This window comes from Enhydra lutris, unplaced genomic scaffold (assembly GCF_002288905.1).
Source record: "Enhydra lutris kenyoni isolate GAN:26980312 unplaced genomic scaffold, ASM228890v2 scaffoldscaffold27, whole genome shotgun sequence".
In the NCBI taxonomy this organism is placed as follows: domain Eukaryota; kingdom Metazoa; phylum Chordata; class Mammalia; order Carnivora; family Mustelidae; genus Enhydra; species Enhydra lutris.
In genome coordinates this window covers 5253123-5271011 of record NW_019154111.1, presented here as the reverse complement: position 1 = coordinate 5271011, position 17889 = coordinate 5253123, and the positions used below count along the sequence as shown (strand labels likewise).

The 17889-nt window shown below is 40.9% G+C and overlaps 1 protein-coding gene across 1 annotated transcript in view; it reads right to left on the bottom strand.

Annotated features, from left to right (window-relative positions):
- Positions 1-9214, bottom strand: part of LOC111151898 (SVOP like) — a 64321-nt gene extending 55107 nt beyond the window's left edge. Inside the window, exons 1-3 of the mRNA XM_022510115.1 lie at positions 9133-9214; positions 8860-8951; positions 5695-5793 (exon numbers count right to left, since the gene is read on the bottom strand). Coding sequence (XP_022365823.1) covers positions 5695-5793; positions 8860-8951; positions 9133-9214 — 273 coding nt within the window. The remainder of the gene's footprint in view (positions 1-5694; positions 5794-8859; positions 8952-9132) is intronic.
- Between the last annotated feature and the right edge of the window lie 8675 nt (positions 9215-17889).

Below are 17889 nucleotides of genomic sequence, written 5' to 3'. Positions count from 1 at the left end.
GGTATCTTATGGTTCTTGGTGCTATAGTAAATGGAATCAATTCTCTCATTTCCATTTCTATATTTTCATTGTTAGTGTATAAGAAAGCAACTGATTTCTGTACATTGATTTTGTATCCTGCCACGTTACTGAACTGCTGTATGAGTTCTAGTAGTTTGGGGGTGGAGTCTTTTGGGTTTTCCATATAAAGTATCATGTCATCTGTGAAGAGAGAGAGTTTGACTTCTTCTTTGCCCATTTGAGTACCTTTTTTCTTTTTGTTGTCTGATTGCTGTTGCTGGGACTTCCAGTACTATGTTGAACAAGAGTGGTGAGAGTGGGCATCCTTGTCGTGTTACTGATCTCCAAGGTAAGGCTGTCAGCTTTTCCCCATTGAGAATGATATTCACTGTGGGTTTTTCACAGATAGATTTTATGAAGTTGAGGAATGTTTCCTCTATCCCTATACTTTGAATCGTTTTAATCAGGAACGGATGCTGTATCTTGTCAAATGCTTTCTCTGCATCAATTGAGAGGACTGTGTGGTTCTTCTCTCTTCTCTTATTGATTTGTTCTATTACATTGATGGATTTGTGAATATTGAACCACCCTTGCATCCCAGGGATAAATCCCACCTGGTCATGGTGGATAATCTTTTTAATGTACTGTTGGATCCTATTAGCTAGGATCTTGTTGAGAATCTTGGCATCCATATTCATCAGGGATATTGGTCTGAAATTCTCCTTTTTCGTGGGGTCTTTGCCTGGTTTGGGGATCAGGGTAGTGCTGGCTTCATAAAAAGAGTCTGGAAGTTTTCCTTTTGTTTCTATTTTTTGAAACAGCTTCAGGAGAATAGGTATTATTTCTTCTTTGAATGTTTGGTAGAATCCTGCAGGGAATCTGTCAGGTCCTGGGCTCTTGTTTTTGGGAGGTTTTTGATCGCTGCTTCAATCTCATCACTAGATATTGGTCCATTCAGGTTGTCAATTTCTTCCTAATTCAGTTTTGGAAGTTTATAGGTTTCCAGGAAGGCATCCATTTCTTCTAGGTTGCTTAACTTATTGGCATATAACTGTTGACAATATTTTCTGATGATTGTTTCTATTTCCTTGGTGTTAGTTGTGGTCTCTCCCTTTTCATTCATAATTTTATTAATTCGGGTCCTCTCTTTTTTCTTTTGGATTAGTTTGGCCAAAGGTTTATCGATCTTATTGATTCTTTCAAAAACCCAGCTTCTAGTTTCATTGATGTGTTCTACTATCTCTAGTTTCTATCTCATTGATCTCTGCTCTAATCTTGATCATTTCCCTTCTTGTGTGTGGGGTTGGCTTAATTTGTTATTGATTCTCCAATTCTTTAAGGTGTAAAGAGAGCTGGTGTGTTCTGGATTTTTCTATTTTTGGGGGGGAGGCTTGGATGGCTGTGTATTTCCCCTTTAGGATCGCCTTGCTGTATTCCATGGGTTTTGGACCAAAGTGTCTTCATTCTCATTGGTTTCCATGAATTAAGTTCTTCTTTGATGTCCTCATTGATCCAAACATTCTTAAGCAAGGCGGTCTTTAGCTTCCAAGTGTTTGAATTCCTTCCAAACTTTTTCTTGTTGTTGAGTTCCAGTTTCAAAGCATTGTGGTCTGAGAATATGCAGGGAATAATCTCAGTCTTTTGGTATCAGCTGAGCCCTGATTTGTGACCCAGATAGTAAACAACATGTGTTGGAGAGGCTGTGGAGAAAGGGGAACCCTCTTACACTATTGGTAGGAATGCAAGTTGGTGCAGCCACTTTGGAAAACAGTGTGGAGATTCCTTAAGAAATTAAAAATAGAGCTACCCTATGACCCTGCAATTGCACTACTGGGTATTTACCCCAAAGATACTGATGTAGTGAAAAGAAGGGCCATCTGTACCCCAATGTTCATAGCAGCAAAGGCCACAGTCGCCAAACTGTGGAAAGAACAAAGATGCCCTTCAACAGATGAATGGATAAAGAAGATGTGGTCCAGGGGCGCCTGGGTGGCTCAGTGGGTTAAAGCCTCTGCCTTTGGCTCAGGTCATGATCCCAGAGTCCTGGGATCGAGACCCTCTTCAGGCTCTCTGCTCAGCAGGGAGCCTGCTCCTCTCTCTCTCTGCCTGCCTCTCTGCCTACTTGTGATCTCCCCCGTCTCTGTCAAATAAATAAATAAAATCTTTAAAAAAAAAAAAAAAAAGAAGATATGGTGCATATATACAATGGAGTATTGTACCTCCATCAGAACGGATGAATACCCAACTTTTGTATCAGCATGGACAGGACTGGAATAGTTTATGCTGAGTGAAATAAGTCAAGCAGAGAGAGTCAATTATCATATGGTTACACTTACTTGTTGGAGCATAAGGAATAACACAAGGATGTTGGGAGATGGAGAGAAGTGGGTTGGGGGAAATCGGAGGGGGAGACAAAGCATGGGGGACTGTGGACTCTGAGAAACAAACTGAGGGTTTTGGAGGGGGGTGGTTGGGTAAGCCCGGTGGTGGGTATTATGGAGGGCACGTATTGCATGGAGCACTAGGTGTGGTACATAAACAATGATTTCTGGGACACTAAAAAGAAATAAAATAAAATGAAATGAAAAAAAAAATCATATCAGTTGGTGAATCTCAAAATGTGGGTACCCCTGAAATGAAGCAATTTTTATTATGGACTTATCAAACTCCTTCCAAGAAGGAAGAAGTAAACTAAATTTTTTTTCTTTTTGACCAGACTTGAATAAAAAGAAGCAATCACAGACTGCCCAGGGCAGGAAGGAAAGCGGCTCTTTGGATTTAAAATACTTTTGTGTATTGAGATGCTATGTTGGGTTAATGGACTTAATTACACCTGGATTAAGCTTAATTAAATGATTAATAAAAGTGAAGCAAAGAGTCAAATAAGATCAAATTTAAAGTTTACCCTGTTCTTGCCCATAATTGACAGATGTTTTTATTCTTTCTGGTTTTCTGTCCATTCAGTGTAAAGACATGACTTTCCGAAGGCTGAGTTGTTTATTATCAAGCCGGTCTGGAGCACGAACCTTGACTCAATGCCTGTGTGAACCCCAAAGCTTATGAATGCTATTCTTGTTTGGAGAATCACATAGGGCTGAAGACATAAACTTTCTCCGCCACCACCCCCACCTTCTCTCTGTGTCTCCCCCCCGCCTTTGGAAGGTCTGCTTTTTCTGCAGGTACTTATTTGTAACATAAAAATTACTCTTCTATTTCTGTTTTCTGCACCACACGAAGTTTGGTTTCTTCAGCGCTCTCAGTCACAGAACGTGAGGGACTGTAGTTCATCCACAGTCATCAAGGTTAACAACCGCTTAGGCCAGGTTGTCCTGAAGGTGGCAAGTGGCACTGGGGTTGGGGAATGGGGAGGCTGGTCAGTGGGAGTTGGTCAAAATATGGCTTCTTGGCTGAATCAGTCTGAGCCCCTCCTGGTGGCAGAGCTGTGGTCGGTGAGTCCTGGGCACAGGTGCCAAAGCCAGATGGGCCTCACAGCCAGGATGACAGACACTAAAGGATGGCAGGCAGCCAGGAACTCAGAACAAGGAATGGGCACATCTGGGGTGACCTGAATTCCCTAGAGAAAAGTCTCCTGAGCCGTGACTCACCTGACAAGGAGGTCACGTTACCGGTAACATCAAGGAGCCTCAGATGCCACCAAGAAACAACATAAACGCAACCGATAAGTTTCAGTTGTAAATACAGAAAGTATACCATATGATAATATAGTTTATGGGAGTGACAGATGCAAACACCACAGCTGGATGTCCCGACATCCTCAGGAATAGGGACGTGCACATCCCCAGGCCCATTGGGGTTTGGTGCCATTATAATTACACGGAAAGTTACAGCAGTCATTCTCCACGTACACAATGGACAAGGAATGCTTTCCAAATTGCAACTGCATTTTAGAGATAGAAAAAAATGAAAAATAGCTGAGTCACTTAATTACCAGCCCAGGGAAGGTCTTTACCTGTTTTTATTTATACCCCTTCCCTCTTCTAAAAGTGTTAGAACTTTTTTAAAAAAGGAACAAGGGCAACAAAATTTAATAAAGGAATTTTAAAGAGAGAAATGGATGTCCGAAAATAAGCAGGTTGTATGTTTGCTGCTGGGACTGAGTCCAAAACTGGGCTCCACATTTCCTGGCCTCCATGACACAGACAGAAACACAACCAGGCAGATAGTATACATTATCTGAGAGGAGAACTCATCAGTTCCTTATGGGAAGAGGAGGTTCCTGGTTCCCAACACAGATGAGAATTCCCAGGTTAAGTTTGCTTAAGGCAGTGAGTGAGAGGTGGGGACACCCTTTCCTCTCTGCCCATAACCCCCAGAAGGCTAGGGGGCTGGGGAAAACTTCCAGCATTCTCTATGGCTAGTTTCAGACCATAACTCTCTCTTTTAAAGCCTTACCCTCCTTACCCTCTTTCAAGGCCTCCATCAACTGACCGCCTCCTCCAGCCTTCTCTGCCTACCTGCCTCCCAACACCCCCATCTCAGTGAGGATGTTGGCACCTGGTTCATCGTAGTTCTCTCTGTTAAATTCTGCCTTCATGAAAACCAGCTTCAATCCCCAAGTAAATCAATTCTCCACTCCTCAGCTTGTGTTTCTCTCACCTCCTTGGCTGATGTGACCTCTTAAATGCTTCCAAAACACACTCCCTCCCCACCATACGCCCTGCCACTTTATGACTGCTAACATATCTACCTTCCAATCTCATCTTCCCAGGGCACTTGAAAAGCTGACCATGTCCCTCTTTAAAGCCCCTTGATGGCTCCCTGACACCCACAGTGTAGCCTCCAACATTTTTAGGCAAGAAGAGTGTCTTTTAAGATTAAAAAATAAATAAATAAAGATTTACCAGAGCTCCGCATGATAGGAAGTGTACTTTAATATCCATTTAATGAGAAATACATAATGACTATGAAGTCAATGGTGTGCCTAAGTGAAATTGATCTTTGTTACATGAAAGAGTAATTTGGAGAAACTGTCATGTAGATCTGGAACGACTATATGTTGCGTGGTGGGCTTGCACGGGGGGCAGGGGCCTATAGTGATCTCCAGAATGGAGTCCATGCATGGACTCCAAATTGCTTCTGATCCCCACCTGTCTCCCATTGTTCCCTCTTCCTGACTTCCTATTCACGCAACATGAAGCTACTCTACTCCCGCCAACACACGCATGCACACGCAGCCTGCTGGCAATTCACTGGTACTTAATAAACACCTTTCAAAAGAATGTTGTAGAAGATCCTTAATTCTACTCTGTAGCAAAACTTGATGTGCACTTCATAAGGCTACTCATAACGATCTTTGAGAAAAGTTGAATGCATTCCATGAGCACGATTCGGTGATTGCATAAGTCACTATGGTCCCACTAATTTGCAGTCAGACTCGAACCATAACTAATCTAAGACTTAAGGTCTACTCTCTCTGATTTGCATTTGTCTCTTCTAGCCTCTTGCTGGGGGCTAGAAAATAAGCAGTTCAAGGTCATGCTCTCTACAGGAAAAGAGATAAATGAGAGAAAGACCACAAATAGTGGTTTGGGCCTGCAAAGCCCATGAGCTTTGGAAGCAACCACCCAAAGAGTGAGGTCACCTTTGGCTCTTAGCCCTGTGGGATGGGGGAAGGGGAGCTGGAGCCCTGGGTTTTCAGTTGGTTCATTCAAAACACCGGAAGCAAGCACTCACCGTAGTCACTAACGCCACCTGCCAGTTCTCCAGCTGCCATTCACAGCGGATGACAGGAGATACAATTGCTATTAACATGATCTCCATGGCCTCAACAACCTTAAAGAAAGTGGGAAAACACTGTGTCTTAGTGCTGGTCTCTCATCAGCAAATGCGTGCCTGCTGTCATCCTTTTTTTTTTTTTTAAGATTTTATTTATTTATTTGTCAGAGAGAGAGAGAGAGAGACAGCGTGAGCGAGCACAGGCAGACAGAGCGGCAGGCAGAGGCAGAGTGAGAAGCAGGATTCCTGCCAAGCTAGGAGCCTGATGTGGGACTCGATCCCAGGACACTGGGATCATGACCTGAGCCAAAGGCAGCCGCTTAACCAACTGAGCCACCCAGGCGTCCCTGCCATCATCCTTTTAATCCTAATCTCCTCCTTCCCCTCCCCCATTGAGGGAGCACCTATAGTGTACCCACTCAAAACTGCTAGTTCGATAAAGAAGGATAGTAAAACTTTGGGTTTCATGGATGCAACGTTCATGGTTTGAATAATTTGAGAGGATTCCTACAGATGTATGACATCTATTTTTTGTGATGTTGCTGACCCATGTATTTGCCCTATAGCTCTATGACAGTATTATGTGTTTGTGTATGTTGGGGGAGTCACTTAGGCAGTGGGTGACATGACTAACCACCAGCACCCACATCAACCTGGCTCTGTTGCTTCATACTCATCACTGTCAAGGTCTTAGGGCATAGCCTTTGCAAATGGGATTTGTGAAATGGTCTCCGATCTCAAGAAGCTGAGCTGGAAGGCAAGCTTCATGAAAACTAGAAGAGAGGAAACAAACAAGTACAAAACAATGAGTTCATCGCCAGGAAACAAGGTCTATTTGGCAAACCTAGTGTAAGCTGTGCTACTAAATATTTCTTTCAATAGGAAGTTTGAATATCATCCTCTACCCTATCTTACAACCCATTGTAGCTTAAGTTTATCTCCCAGAGAAAGGAAGAAGTAGATGCTAGAAAATAACTGATATTTGTATGGGTTACATATTATAGTACTATCTACAGATTTATAATTCAAAGGTCTGGGATGAAAAAAGTATAGTGGTGTTAGCTACTATTTGGGAATTGGAAAGTATCACAAAGGCTTGTCTCCTCTTGGAAAGTACTTTAGTCATGTTTAGAGTACAGATAGCTAGTATGCTTTAGCCCAAAAAGTATAATAAATAAGAGACAGGGTGACATCAGAAGGATGTCTCAGTAATATAGAGCAGTTGGGTCAATATTAACCAGGACTCTACTCCTTTAAGTGGTCTTAGGAGGAAATAAGCCAGTAAGGGATAAGACTCTGCCCACCCTGATATAATAACTTAAGGGGAGAAGGACACAGAGGAGCAGCAGTGTATAAGATTTTAGAGCCCTCAGAGAACATTAGGATTCAGGATGCCTGGTCACAGACTGAGGCTGCTTTGCTGCTGTGATGTTATTACATACACCTTGGTCACATGAGGCCCTGAAACCCAACTACTGTTCTGACTGCCCCTAACCAAGAACCTTAACAGACCATGGCCAGGAGGAGCCATGTCCCTACTGTCAACACACCTATTCTGATGAGAAGATCCATCCAATGCAGACCATCCTAAAGCCAGGGGAGGGATTTGGTTACCATACCCAATTAAATAGTTCTGGGGGTAGGTAGAGGCAGGGAGGAGGAGGTCTGGTAAATAACCCTTCCTACCTGATGGGTTGGGAAGAAGTGAAGCAGCTTATAAAACACTTGAAGAAGATCAGAAGATATTTCACAACAACATCAAATATAAATGTGGAATAGACATACAGTCTCCATGGATATGGGTCTGGAGATGGACATCAGGAGTTGCCTATACAGAGTTGATACCTACCCTTTGGTAAGGGGGTACAGCAGCACCATCTTTCTAACACAGATCGTAACTAATAAAGTTACACTCCCTTTGTATAAGGTGATTTGGTTAATTTGGGAAGGTAAACAAAAAAAAATTCTACATATTCTTTTCTCTTGTCAGATGGGCTATAAAGGAAGAAAAGACAGGGTTCCCAACATATTTGAAGGTAAAAGATGCAGAGAGTTGAACAGTGTTTAAGTGAAGGGGACCACGTAACGAAACCAAACTGGAAACCAAATACGTAAAACAGAAGTGGAGATGTTCTGGTTGAAAGTAGAGGAAAGTTCCGATAAAACCTTCCCCAATACCCAATCACACCCACTTGCCCCTTGAAATATAGAATCTCAACATTTTGGAGACTAGGTAAGACATTACTTCCTAGATGAAGAAATGTTCTAAATTGAACTGTTGATTATTATAAAAGCAGGACCAGGACGCATCTTGCCTTTCTCTCCATTACTGGACTACCTCCAGAGAGCACAAGGCTTTGGAGCGCTGCATCAGAACTTGCCAAGTGGTCCCTCCAGCTCACATCACTCTTTGTCTCATACTATTTAGCTGAGGGCGAGGGTCAAGGCTCTCTATTATTTACTCATTAGTGTCCTATTGGCTATCTTTACGTCCCGCCTTAAACCATTGTCATGTTGACCACTTCTCTCAGATTTTCCCTTCTGTCTCATTATCAATATCATATTCCTAACATATTCTCACTGCACCTACAACAAAAGGAGGAAGCAGTAGTGGTCTCTTGGGACAGACCCACTGTTGGTCAAAGCCCTGGGATTGAGCTATCACTCTTCTTTTCTCAAAATAGCTGGTGGTAAATAGCAAACCCTCATAGGTGCCTCCTAAAGGTTCTGGAAATCTGTAATGACAACAGGTGTCCCGTGCAATTCTTATGCACAAAATATTTGAGGACCAAGTGTTTAATTTTACTTAGAATGATACTAGTTTTCTCCTCCCTTCCCAGAGAAGGAAGAGATTTAAACCGTTTTTGTTTTTGTTTTTTTTAATGAATATTGAATTCCCAGAACATAAAGACACAGATATGTATTTGCTCCTAACCAAACACCTGGCAAAGGTAGATGAAAATTATTTTTGAATTAAGCCCCCTCACAGGGAGTAATTCACTTTCACTCCCTTTCACTCCCCTCCCTGAATGAACAGCCCAGAGCTGGAGGTCAGTGGAAGACTCTACATGTCCAATGATGAATTTGATTTAGAGATTCAAATGATCTCCAAAGAGAACTCACCCCCGTGCTGCCCATGATCAGAAAGAGGGCAATGTGGAAACGTCCAAATCCAATGGTCTCCACGGCATCTTCCACGGTGAATGTCTTTGACTCTAACAAGGAAGGGCAGAGTGAGAGGAAAAGCCTCTGTGGGAAGGGAATATATGTGGATGATTGCTCACTAAAAATGAGGAGGAAGATGTTGGGAAACCAATTCATTACTGTAAAAATTAGTAAATACAGGAGGAAATTAAGCAGCAGCTAGAGGGTCTGAGACATCTGTGGTCATCTTACCTTTTGGCTGGGACTCTGGGGTCTCCAGGCTCAACTTCCGGAGGCTAATGACAGTGACCGGCTCGGTTTGCTTGGTCGCCATCTTCTAAATGGTCCCAATTCCTCACACGGCTTCCCTAATGGAAGCGGGAGAGGGAAGAAAAATATGTATAAAAGAGTGCTCATTTTCCTTTTATCTTCACAGAAAGTCTGTGAGGTCAGTATTCTAATTCATCACCATCTTGTATATAAGGAACATGAGACATGGAGAGGTCAAATGGCCAATGAGACGATGGGGCCCCATTGACTAGTAATCAACCCTTTGTCATGGGCTGGGTGAGTTCTGGACCATTTGGCCAATAGCATCCTCTAACTGGGAGTGAAGATGGCCTCTGCTACAGACAAATAATCACAGTAGCCAGTGCTTCAAGTTCCTGTGGGTCATGAGGTTTATATTGTGTTTCTATGTAACATTTTCATCTCATCTGACAGAAACCCAGGAGAACTTCTTTTTATTGGCTCCCTTCCCCTTCATGCATTTAGCCTGAAGAAGGATTCTTAACTCAAGAACTCAAAAGCAAAATAAAATGAAGAAAGCTGAGTATCAACTTAGTGAAGAAGTTTTTTTCCAAATGACTTGAAGACACGGTCATTTAACTCTACACCCCTAGCAGGATGAATAGAAATCATAACCTATTCTCAGTAATTAGATTTTTAGTATTAATATTGGTATCATTATTTTGATACTAGTACATACTGTAGGATAAAGCAAGTAGCAATTATATTAATATGGTTAGGAATCAAGCTTTTGGATATAAGAGGAAAAAGATACAAAAATCAGAGAAGTTATATAAAAATCTTACAATCCTAACTCTGAATTGGAAATATCACTATGAATTCACTATGTATTTCATATATGCATATCCTAACATTATCCACTGGAAGAGTCTGGGAAAAAATGACTAATGAGCACTCATAGAGCCCAGATTGTTTTCTATCCTATTTCCCATTAAAAGAAACCCCAGTGCCTTAAATAAATGGCTAATTTTGGATCTGGGACAGGAAATGTGTAAATTGAGCCTGGAACATCTTGTCATACCACATAGCAAAGGAAGATATCAAACACCTCTGGGGTTGTGACAAAAGATTACAAGATTCAACTTGAAAAGGCTCCCATCCATCAAAGATGGGACCATGTAAGCATCAAGAAGAATAATGACTGCAAGAATTGAAACACATCAAAGATATCAAAACCCATTGTTCATAGCAACACTGAAATGAAAATCTCACTGATCATCTTTGGAGAATACTAAGAAACCAACTCTTTATTCTGAAAACTAGTAAATATCTTGTCTTTCTCACAAAAATTCTTTGTACTTCAGGGTAACCAAACAGTTGGGAAAGAAAATTTGTTTTTTTTAATTTCAGCTAATACATGCAGGGAAAAAAAGGAAGAATGGAATTAAATTATCATGACTTTGCAACCTGAAGAAATAATGGATCTAGGCAATGATTACCAATGGCTGATAAACTACTAGGTGGAAGGCTGATGAAGAAATGGGTAAGAGTTGGGTAAGACTGATAATACCTGTAGGCATCAACAAATCTTATGCCACCAAAAGAGAGATCATCAGATGTCATGTGGTCCTGATGAGCAGCAATAAGAACGGGAGTATATATCACCTGGGATGCATTCTCTTGAGACTTAAGTTCAAGCAGGATCTAGTCCTCTAGCTCTACCAATTTATACAGGAGATGAAGAAGAAACTCATTAAACTGTACCATGTGGCTGCAATAAGGAAAAAACCACAATGTGGGAAGTTGTATAAGATAAATGACCCAATGTCTTCAATGAATAAATGGCAAGATGAAAAGAGGAAAAGGAACTTACAGTTGAAAGAAAAAGAGACCAATCAACCAAATAAATGAGTTGATCTTATTTGGATCCCCATTCAAGTAAACCAACTGTAAAACAACAACAGCCAAGGAAATGAGATGAAAAAGAGATGAGAGGAAAGTCAAGGAAACGTAAACAAGTGCAGAAGTTTAATGATAGTAAGAGATTTCTGATGACATCATTAGGTGTGACAATGATAGGACTATAGCAGAAAAAAAAAATCCTTATATAGTAGAGATATATACTAAAATACTTAAGAGATGAAATGATGTCTGGGATTCATTTTAAAATAATTCAACGGGAGGGCGTCTGGATGCCTCAGTCAGTTGAGTGTCTGGCTCTTGATTTTGGCTCAGGTCATGATCTCAGTGTTGTGGGATGCAGCCCTGCAGCCCCGCCCCCCATGCTCAGTGGGGGTCTCCTGAAGATTCTTTCTCTCCCCCTCCCTCTGCTTCTCCTCCCACCCCTCCTCAAATGGACAAATAAATAAATTTTTTAAAACAAATCAATGGTAGTGTGGAATATGATGCATAAGAAATAGATGGGCATATACAGAATAAGGAATGGCCATATGTTGAAAATTATTGAGAATGATGGGTGCATTTGGGATTCATTTTACCATCTGCTTTTGAAGACATGTAACATTTTTCAAAATTGGTAGTTCAAAAAGTGAGGTTCTGAGATTTTAAAATAACTTTTCCAATTTCAGACCACTAGTAAATAGCAGAATCAGAACTCAAACAGAGGCATTTTATTCCCAGAATATAGAGATAGCCACAAACCAGTCTGTAGCAGCATGTCAAGGTCATTAATGTTTGCTAAGGGCCAGCTCTGTATCTTGTATTGTGTGGGCTCCTGTGAAGACTTGGAAGGAACGTCTGACATGTTCTCTGCCCTAAGGAGTTTTTATTCTAATTGGGGACATAAAAGATACACATCAAAACAACTCTTCTGTAATGTTGATATTGTTTTCTTAAAACACTGTCACAGAGGCACAAATATTCCTGGATGAGAGATAGATCAATAATGCTCAGAAGTAAGTCCATGAAATCCTCCTTCCCAAGGGAGAACATGAAAAGTACAAAAAGCTGTTATCTTCCCAGAGTAGAAAAAGTGAAAAATAATTGGCCTCTCAGCCCATCTGAGAGCCTGAAAATCACAACGACAGACTGCTCTAGAACCACCACTCCCTTTCCAGACATTGTCCAAACACCCCGTGGAGAGGTGTTCTTTATCTGGTAACTTTTTAAATGAAATAATTAGCAGAAAAATCCCCTTCTTTTGATTATACAAAAGGACTTCTAGACACATTAAAAATTGGCTATGACAGGGGTGTCTGGGTGGCTCAGTCAGTTAAGCATCTGAGTCGATTTCTGCTCAGGTCCTGATCGCAGAGTCCTTGAGATCGAGCCCCGTGTCAGGCTCCCTGTTCAATGGGGAGTCTGCTGGAGATTCTCTCTCTCCCTCTCCTTCTGCCCTTTTCCCCACACGTGCTCTTTCTCTCTAAAGTAAATAAATAAATCTTTTAAAAAATCTTGGCTATGACCATCCCATTTCGAGATAGGAAGATGAACTAGTAACATATTTAACTTCATCAAAATTTGAAAACAATACCATTTGTGAGAATTAGATAATGGTGAGGATTGTACAACCTGAAATTATACTAAATTATACTAAGATTCCCCAGATTACATATTTTTAAAATGGTAAATTTCATTGCATGTAAATTACATCTTTTTCTCCCCTAAAAAGTAGTAATGCAAATCACGGCTGCAAACTTAACAACTGAAAGTGAGTCTGGCCATTTAGAGTCTTAGAGAGTAAGACCATTTAGTGGGGTGGGAAAATAAGTTTTTCAATCCCAGTAAGTTCATCTTGAGTTCAGTTACAAATAAAATGCTTAACAATAAACTCAATCCTCTATCTTTAATCAACACTTAATCTCTCCTACAGTCAAGTTTTACAACATCTCCTAGCAATCAAAACATGTTTACAATTTTAACAATCATCAAGCCTTACGTTTAGAAGAGTAATAAAACAACAACCTCCAGCAGTTCTCCTTTTGGTAGTGAGTGGCAAAAAAAAAAAAAAAAAAAAAAAAAAAAATAGGAAATGTGCCATTTACTATTGAGCAGAGCAAGTTTTAATTCTTATGTTTTAACCCGATTATGTAGTTCCATGGGTCATAAATATCCTACATTCCTCCCTTATCAGCAAAGACAAGCAATACATCACAGAGGACATGGCAGAAGGTGTTAGGTCCAAGATAATTACTTCACAGCTCTCTTGAATGAAAGCTGATCCCAATGAGGGAGATTCACATTTGTGAGTTCATATTTTTTTTTTAAGATTTTATTTATTCATTCGACAGAGAGAGATCACAAGTAGGCAGAGAGGCAGACAGAGAGAGAGAGAGGAGGAAGCAGGCTCCCCACCAAGGAGAGAGCCCGATGCGGGGCTCGATCCCAGGACCCAGGGATCATGACCTGAGCCGAAGGCAGAGGCTTTAACCCTCTGAGCCACCCAGGCGCCCCTATGAGTTCATATTTTTTTAAAAGTATTTTTAAGTAATCTCTACACCCAGCATGGGGCTCTCATTTACAACCCTGAGATCAAGAGTCACATGCTCTTCCTTTTGATCATGACATTGGACATCAAAAAATAAATATAATCTTCACATAGAACGTTTGGCCCCAAGCGAGCGATATGAACATGGTCATTAAAAAAAGACGGCTTTTAGAGTCAACATTTGAATAAAATACATAGACTTGATTGTGCTTTCAGAACTGACTGGAAATGTTGATTTCCTCAAGAATGAGTACAATCATCCATGCCAAACAGGAGCTGCGAGTCAAGAAGGATGGAGGGATGGTCAGGCATTCCACCTCAAGGACCCGCCTATGAACCAGAGCTATAAATATAACATTTATAACCACAAAAATATAAGAGAGTAACAAAAATAAGAGCAAAAAACAAAACAAAACAAAACAAAACCAAGAACAACCCAATAGTTTCTGTAAGATGAAAATCCATTGCCTAAAACTGGCCATTTTGTCATTTACATAGATACATGAAAATTCCATGACCATGACCACCTACCCGGCAAAAGGAATGAGAGCTTGGGATGTGGGCAAACGGGAATGAAAGAACACATGCATATGTAAATGTACACATGAGAGGACGATATGCATGCCAGGTGCTACAGTGCTCCATGGGAGCTGCTGAGGGCCGACGGCACACATCTCTTCCCACCTCTGTATTCAATAACATCACGTTGGTAATTTAAAACCAGCCGTGGTGGGAACAGTTACACCAGGGAAATCAGCAAACACTATACACATCAAGGTACCATCCCCGCCCATTATTAAACGCACCACACCCCAAAGCCCCTATTCTTCCTTCCTTACCAGTGACTCTCGACCTCGAGAAGGAGGTTGTATGTGATGTGTAGAACAAAGGCAAAAAAGAAAAAAGTTAAATTTCCTTACAACTTAGAGCTTATTGGCAAGTATTGGGATAGGCAGGATAGCCTTTCTCAAGGAATTCAATTGCTACAACATTAATACTTTGCTAGAACACCAGGTATTATGTAAGACTGATGAATCGCGAAACTCTACCTCTGAAACTAATAGTACATTATATGTTAATTGCATTTAAATTTAAAAAATAAAATCTAAGTAAAATAAAATCTAAAAAACAACAAAATATCTAAAAAATCTAAAATCTAAAACAACAAAATACTTTGCTAGAAGCAAAAATAGCTTGACATTCGCTGGACCTCCATGATCCCATATCTTCTTTAACATATAAAAATCCCTTTGGAGATTTCCTTTATCTCTACCTACCCTCCACCCTACACCCCACACCAAGATATATATTAGCAAACATCCTCCAAGCCTATGGCCCACTGAGAATACATCTGAAGGGTCTCGTGACTAAGGTTTTACTGGACAGCAGTAAATGACCTTTTCCTAACAGCTAGTTTCTCAAGGTCGGTGAAATCTTGCTTCCAAATTCCTTAGAGACTTACATGATCCCTAACCCCCTCCCAACTAGAAAGTACACAATCAGTCACTCCCCATAACATCAGTGCAACTCTTTCGGCACCGCCCACCCCACCCCTGTCCTATCCCCCAGCTTTAATAAAAACCACCTTTTCTTGCACCAAAGACGTCTCCAGAATTCTTTCTTGGCCGTTCACTCCAGGACCCCAACATTTCAACATCAGTACGGAGTGACGTGGGCGGCTTGAAAATTTTTTCCAGGTGATCCTGATACACTGAGCCCGACCTATCCCCACCTGAAAACCATTATTCCATGCCTTCCAAAGAGTTTGTGCCATTTGGCAACGTAGCAAAAGCTTTAGAAACTGGTTTCATCTGCACTGGTAATCCCAGCTCTAACAGTTCATCCCAAGGACGTATCTCAAATGTGGAAAATGCTCTCTATATGAAGAAAAAAAATTTTTTTTAAGTTTATTCAAGTCTATTTTAACAATAACAAATTGGAAACAGCCTAATTGTAAAGAGGGAATGGTTATATAAACTGATAATACATCCAGCATTTATAATTATATTTACATAGTGTTTTTAATAACATGACAAACTCACTATTTTTTTTAAAGATACTTGTAAAATATTGAGAGAATGGCAAAGAGGATATAAGGACCTAAAATCATCATCTTTTGTTTAAGTCGTGAATGATAGATTGATACTGTTTTAAGTTGATAAACTAAGAAATAAAATACAACTGTGTTGTTTTAACTATGAAGATAATTACCAGAGAAACTAAAAAATTAAAAAAAAAAACGATTAAAAGAAATGTCTCTGGGGATGAGGAAATCAAGTCAGAAGGTTGTTTATTTCTGTTATAAGCTCATCTGGCAACTTGACTCATTGCCATGGGCACTGAGTGCTTCAATCTAAAAATTATAAAATTCAATAAAGGTAAACAGGCTCTCTACAATGTATGTGTTTAACAAAGGCTCGTGTAGGTCAGGAAGGAAATGATGGAGAGGTCAAGACGTGAGGGATGAAGACAGAATACATCCAGTGGCTGATAAATGAAATTATGTTCAACCTAACTAGTCACCATGCCTTCAAATTAAAGAGTTATCGCTTTCCCTTATCAGATTCACAAAAATCTCGAAGACTGATTACACCCTGTAAAGGGAAATGAGCACTCAAGTCATCACTGGGAGTGTACGTTCCTACATTTCCAGAAGGCAATTAGGCAGAGATGAAAGAATATTGACTTAGCAATTTCACTCCCAGGATTCATCCTAATGGGGTACTCGAAAGGCAGACAAAGATACATACAAGGAAGGGCACCACTCAGTTGTTTCAACAACAAAAGAACTGGATACAACCAATGCCCACCAGCAGAGAAATGGCTAATCAGAATACCACTTAAAACCACTCAGGGAGGGGCACCTGCGTGTCTCAGTGGGTTAAAGCCTCTGCCTTCTGCTTAGGTCATGATCTCAGAGTCCTGGGATCGAGCCCCACATTGGGCTCTCTGCTCAGCAGGGAGTCTGCTTCTCCTTCTCTCTCTCTCTCTGCCTGCCTCTCTGCCTACTTGTGATCTCTGTCTGTCAAATAAATAAATAAAATCTTTAAAAAAAAAACACTCAGGGAAAGCTATTTAGTGTTGAGAAGCACGTTCTAAGAGGTGTTATACATAATGCATGCATATCCACAACGTATAGGTATGTATATACTGATCCCAATTTATAAAAATTTCCTTTAAATATGTATCTATGTGGAGATTTCAGAAACCGTGTTTTGTCTTTCAGCACATATTTGTGAAGCACTTCTATGTATCAGGCAATAGAATATAATGAAAGTGTCCCTGGCCCTGAAGGACCTCCAGTCTAATGGGGAGCAAAGGTAAGGGGTCGGGGGTGGGGGGGAGCAGTGTGGTCCCAGGGTAAGTGGAGGTTGCTCTGGTGCACGAGGTAGGGCCTCTGCTCTATTGAGTGCTGAGACCCGGGGAGACTTCTGTAGGCAATTCTGAGTGCAGCCCCGAAGAATGAGCAGGAGCTGGCCGGGTTGGAGGGTGGGGTGTGAACAAGGGAGAAGACAGTGAGGAGAATGTAGGGTTCTTTCCATTCTTTCTTCTTGAAGCTTATCTCATTGTTTGGATGTTTAGAAAGGCGAGTTCTCTTACCATAAAAATTCTTTTTGGAAAAGCAAACCAATGAAGAGCTGACATGTTGCTCACGGTGCTGACCAGTCCACTGTCCTAAGCAGGTCTGAGCCACATGCCCCCACTGTCCTCCATCACCACCCATGACCTGTTGGGTAAGAGGTAGGTGCTTCACCCAGACACAGTCAAATCACTGGCTGACTGGGAGTCCACAAGCTGGCTGGCACAGGAGGCCCTGTTCGATCACAGCAGTCGTTGCACAACATTGTAAATTACACAACTAAATGCCACAAGGAGCACCAACGTGGCTCAGTGGGTTGAGCGTCTGACTCTTGATTTCGGCTCAGGTCATGATTTTAGGGTCATGGGATTCAGCCCCATGTGGAGATCCGCAGTCAGCAGGGAGTCGTCTGAAAATTTTCCCTTTCCCTCTGCCCCTCCCTGTGCTGGCACACACTCACTCTCTTTCTCTCTCTAAAATAATAAATGAATCTTTAAAAAATGCCACTGAATTTTTCACTTTAAAATTGGTATAATGATAAGTTTTAGGTTATCAGTATTTTACCTCAAATAAATGTTGCTGGTACATATTAACCAGAAATTACAAGAAAAATATTAGTTTCCAATAGATGGAGGGGCAGATTATATGAACAAGCAGTTCATAAGAGACTATATAAATTGTAAGCAAAACTAGAAAATTGTTCATCTACTGTAATAACCAATAAAATTAGAGT